The following is a 5,519-nucleotide window of genomic DNA, read 5'->3' on the forward strand; positions in this document are numbered from 1 at the left end:
CAGCCGGTTAAAGCGCAGCACTGTGAAGCTACCTGCAGCCACTGCAGCACGGGTTCCATCCTGGCCAGGGAGCTGACCCACATGGCGCGGCAGACCTCTCCTGACCTGCCCGCTGCTCCCCTCAGCAGTGTTTCAGTAGATCCGCCTATTCTGCTCCTCACTCTGTCTCTGGTGAAGCTCCTCTGGTGAAGCACCACTTACCATTTGAGGAGCTTCAGGTCCTCTTATCCCTTGCACCTCTGGTTTGTACCCTCACTCTTGTATGCATAAATAAATAAATCTTTAAAAATAAATAGGGGCAAGGACTTGGGGTCTGCAACAAGCCTGGCCTGCTTAGTGCCAGGCTCCCTAAGGATCCTAATAAAATCTTGCCTTTGGGGTGCTAGCTCTTCACTCGGTCTCTAGTAGGATTCCCTGGCTTGAATCCATCCTGCATGCCACTGTCTATTCTTTCTAAAACTTGGGTCAGTTTCATCCCATGTTCATCTCTCGGCAAGCACAACCCATTTTCTAGATTGTTCTTCACCACAGGATTAGAACCCTACCCAGGCTCAGCTACCAGATGCTGTTTCTGTCTTAGCAGGAAAGTTCTCATGTGTGGAGGAAGTCAGAGGATGTCAAAGCCAGATAGGCAGTTCGGAGGCCACTGTGATGCCTCACTTAACATTTGAGGAGCTGCAGGTCTAGAGAGAAATGACGGCCAGGCCAGGTACACTGCTGGTGATGGCTGAGCCGGGACCAAAGCTCGATCTTGAACCAGGGCTCTGATCCCTAAAGGGAATGTTGTGGTTCTAGGAAATGTACACATGAAGGAGTGGGGTCTCAGTGATGGAAGTGTGGGATGCTGAGAAAGGGAGACTTTGGGGTGACCCCAGACTGTCAGGAATGGAGCCGTCAGTTTGCAGGACAGAGACACAGCTCCACCTGGACAACCACCTTGACATTGCCTGGACTCCAAGAACTCGCCCCACTTCAGGGCCTCGCCTGCGGATTCTGCCCCACTCTGCTGTGGGAGATGGAGTCATGTCTGGGCCACACTGGGGCTCTTGTTTCTTCTCAACCAAGCTCCCACTGCCATCATTCTGTGTAACATTGTTTGGGGAAGGATGGAGGTCTGAGGAACACTTTGCTTGGGACTGCAGGGCTCTACCATTCCCCTAGTTAGTGTAGCCCGTCCTTACTGAACATTGACCCAAGTCACTTCTCCTCTGAACAAGAGAGGACACAGCGCCTTCTGGGGGAACATTAACTGGCCACCTCCCCTCTGCCTACCTCAAAAAGCAGCTCTACTTCCTCCAAGGAGGTCTGCAGGATTGGGTTCAAGGGCATTGATGAGGATCTCTTTGGCCGGTGTGCCACGGGGAAGAGCAGGGCTGCAAGAAAGCAGAATGAGTTCACATGATAACTCCAGGTGAGCCAGCCGGCTTCAAAGTGACCAGCTCTGAATGGTCACAGCCTTGCTGTGGATGTAACTCTGGCAGAGGTGACAGACTCCAGAAAACTTCCAGCATGTCAGACACGAGCATTTCAACTACTGATTCATTTCAACATGGATTTCAAAGCTGACGGCTCATCAGAACCATCCCAGAAGGATAAAAAATATGTACTGTCTGGAGGTAGGAATCTCTGAGTGAAATGATACTCAAACAAAACAAAATAGACATGAGCAAAGGCCCCTAAATTCAATAAACGAGTTCCCCCTTCATACTCATTTCAGCACTTTATCAGTATTATATGCTGCTTTACATTTATTATAAACTTTTAAATCAGAGGATCAGATGTCTGCTTATTCCCCAGACACTGAAATGTGGCTGCCAGGAATTTGGGCACAGGTGACAAAGTGAAGGAAGAGAGCAGCCCCGAGACCCTGTCACTGGGCTCTGTGGGTGGGTGGAGCCGAGCTCAGAGCTGCCACTGGCTGACTTCGAGATACTTTTAGAAAAAGCTATGACTTGTCTTTGTTGTTCCTCTGTAGCTGCATTTAGAAGTGGAGCTGGAGGAAAATGTACGGGCTGTGATGGGGATAGCAAAAATTAGGGATCAACTGAGGACAAGTGAAGAAGACAGAATGTCTCACAGGGTAGGAAGAATCCACATCACTGCAGTTTTCTATCTATGCACTCTGAGAGTCCTTCTGAGTATTAGGACTCCGTGCAAAAGATGTCAGTAAACCTGCTGAATGATAGGAAAGTGTGCAGCTCTTTCAGGACGTTTGCTTGTGATCTACCAAAATTGGTCAAATCACTGTGGAAATCCATGAGACTTTCAGGCAGGTGGCGCCCCAGTTCACATCATTCACTGTACACCACAGCCCGACTCTTGAGAGAGGGCCCATGGGTGACCTAGAAAAGTCCATCGGTGTTCAGTGTGCTGTTGTAGATGACCAGGAGCTGTGCACTGCACTGTAGAAGGATTTCTGTCAGAGGTGACAGAAAGGCAGGAAATGTCTTCAACAAAGATGTTTCCTCAAACACTTTCTTGGAGGAGGCTTCCACTTCCCCCCAAAGAACTGGTTGAATGTGGGGTTGCTGTATCATTGCTGCCTCTGTGATGCATTGATTGTCTCTACCACAAGCTCTTCAGGATGAGCTTGTGTTTCCGTGTCCTCAGCAGAGCCTGGCAGTCACGTGGGTTAGCAGCTTTTGTCCATGTCAAAGTTCCAGAATGTAGAGTCAAAGCTGTTAAAAAATGGAGCTCAGACTCGCTGACTAAGGATTCCATGTGTGCTGGTGTGCTTTCTGCTCTCCTGATTGCCTGGTGCGTGAAGTACTAACACCCCTTCTTATAGAGGGGGAATCTGACAGGTTAAGAAACTTGCCCCAGGCTACGCAATTTGTGATGGTCTTGAGATGAAAATCCCACCTCGCAGGCTGCAAAACACCCAATCTCAAGAGCATGAACTACACTAGCTCTCATTCGATTCTGAATAAATACAGGAGGGATGTAGGTAGTTCTTGATGAATACATGTCTGCCATGTGTTGGAAAACAACTCAAATGAATCAGGCACATTACTTAACTCTCTAGCTTTGATTTATAATAATAATGCGATAGGCAGTCTCCAATAACTACAGTCATGCGCCTCTGTGAGCCTTAACTCTTGCTCCTGCCTTGTTCCTTTGCAATCACTGGGCCAAAGCACAATCGAGCCCTTCCCCTGTTCCACAGCTGCACCTGAGCCCCTGAGCCCCTGAGTGTGATTGGGGGAAACCCAACCATCTTACGTGTTCTCACTTTATGTTCGCAACCACTGTTGGCATGTGGGCCATGAAATGCCTTCCGATCCTTCTCCCTTCTATTCACTGTGAGATAGAGGATGTTTTACCCTTCTACCCTCTCGCTGGTCTCGGCACCTGCCTCTGGCCTAGACGCCACGGTCTGTTACTGTGTCCATGTTCCTTCTAGAACCAGCATTTCCCATGTGCATAAGTCTCGAATAAAGGCTGTACGTTTTCTACCTTTCACTCCCATACCTTTACTTTTCTCTCTCTCCTAGATCATGTCAGCATGAGCACATGTTGCTGCTTCTATTTTTAGAAAGAAACATCCTCTTCCCTGGCAGAGACATCCTCTTCTCACGCATCCTCCCTCCGCAGACTCCTGGCTCACCTGCCCCTCTTCTTCCTTCTCGCTGCACTCACTCCATACTAACTTCTGCTTTGCACATCCTGCTCCACATTTGTGTTTGCAGCTGCGTAGAGGAAGCTGCCTTTGGATCTGTGATCACTGTCTCTCCTGACTTCCATCCCCAGTGCTCACAAACACACCCTTCCAGCCACACACCTGCTCACATAAATATAGACCTAAACCCACTCTCAACACATACGTACGCACGCATCCTCACACACAACACATAAACATGCATACTCATGCACCACCACACCACACACACACAACACCGCACCCCTACACACACACACACTCACATGCCTACTTGCTCACATACATATGTCATATGTGCACACAGCATCTCATGCTTCGGCTGTTGACTTCCCCTGCAGTCGCCCAGGTCAATGTCCCATATCCAACTACAGTCTTCCTATCTTGCCAGCTCTATCTGCAGACATGTTGGGAACCTGGCTTCTTCCCCCACAAGTCTCGAGCTTCTCTCCCGCTGCTGCCTCTGCTTGCATGCTTGTCTACTGCATTCTTCCTCAGCACAGCCATCTAGGTGATTCTGTGAACATCTAGTTCAGACGACGTTACTCGTCTGCCCGGAAACCCTCTATGGCCTTCCATCTCACTCAGAGGAAGGGCCAAAGATCTCCAACTGGCTTCTGGGTATTACAAGACCAGATGTCTTCCTACCCCTCTGAATTTGCCTGCCTTCTGCCTCCTCAGCCACAGCTTGCCTCCTCTCTGTTCTTTGAGCACCCCAGGCATGTTTCAACCACAGGATATTTGCACTCTCTTCTTGCTGCCTGGAATACTTTTCTTACAGTATTGCGTGTCCCTCCCTACCTTTGGTCACCTCCTCAGGGAGGCCTTCCCTGATTGCACTGTTTAAAATTATAATCCTCACTATCTGCTCCCTGACCTATCGCCATCCGATGGTATATGTGTTTATTGTCTGTTTTCCCTCACTAGAACCTCAGCCCCAGAGGGCTTGAGGTTTTGTTTATTGCTGTATTTTCAGTGCCTAGCTTCATGTTGAGTCAATAAGTAATCCCCTATAAACACATTTCCTGTCCCTATCACTATACTCCAGAGCACCTCACTAAATTCTCATCTGAACAGGGTGTTTCTGGAACTTTTTTGTACTTCTAGGTTTTGGTTAATTATCAGAAAGTAGCTATTGTCTCCTGCCTCCAGTTGGCACAATCTTTATTTCTGAAGAGCCCCTGTTCTGGCTGGCGGGAGCTACTTTTAATGCTCTGGTGGAGGCCAGCACCTGCCTCCCCACACCTGAGCCTCTTCAGGCTCTCTTGGCCAGACATACAGTCAGAAGGCTCCCTGTGGGGAGCACAGCCTGCTGTGCAGGCTGACCTTCTCTTCGACTTTTTATTACCAAGACCTTTTATTACCAGGGATAAAAATCTCTTCTTCCCATCCCCGAAGTCTGTTCCCTCCACAGAGCAGTGTTCAGGCTGACTGGTTTCCACATATCTGTGCATATGGACGTCGTAGAGCTGGCTGGGTAGGAGTCAAGCTGTGGACCATACCCAGCCAAAATGAATCAAAATGAATGAATCAGTTGAAGCCACTCTGTGGAAACCACTGTGGGTGTGGAAAGGAAAAGCTCTTGTTTATAAAAGCTCTTTTGCCAGGCGCTACTGATGTCATTGGGGTTTTTTGCTCCCGGGCCAGCCTGTTAGAAATATAGTGATATTCTGTGTGAGCCAGGAGCTTGGTCCTTGGTATAGGCCTCCCCGCCCCCGCCCCCCGCCCCCCTCCCAGACTCGGGGTCTGCAGCCACCGGCGGGGCCCAGGAGCTCCTCTGGCCGCGTCAATCCACCGTGGGCGACGGGCCTCGCGGGGGTGGGCAGCGCCTGCAACGTCCACTCCCTCTGCAGAGGCTCCT

General features: G+C 49.6%; 1 protein-coding gene across 1 annotated transcript in view; it reads right to left on the minus strand.

The window, feature by feature from the left end:
* The window catches only part of FAM180A (family with sequence similarity 180, member A), a 10,178-nt gene that overhangs the window by 1,632 nt on the left and 3,027 nt on the right, over positions 1 to 5,519 (minus strand). The window contains exon 2 of the mRNA XM_004677200.1: positions 1,273 to 1,373. Coding sequence (XP_004677257.1) covers positions 1,273 to 1,373 — 101 coding nt within the window. The remainder of the gene's footprint in view (positions 1 to 1,272; positions 1,374 to 5,519) is intronic.

Source organism: Condylura cristata, unplaced genomic scaffold, assembly GCF_000260355.1.
Source record: "Condylura cristata isolate star-nosed mole 26May11 unplaced genomic scaffold, ConCri1.0 scaffold00005, whole genome shotgun sequence".
Taxonomy (NCBI): Eukaryota; Metazoa; Chordata; class Mammalia; order Eulipotyphla; family Talpidae; genus Condylura; species Condylura cristata.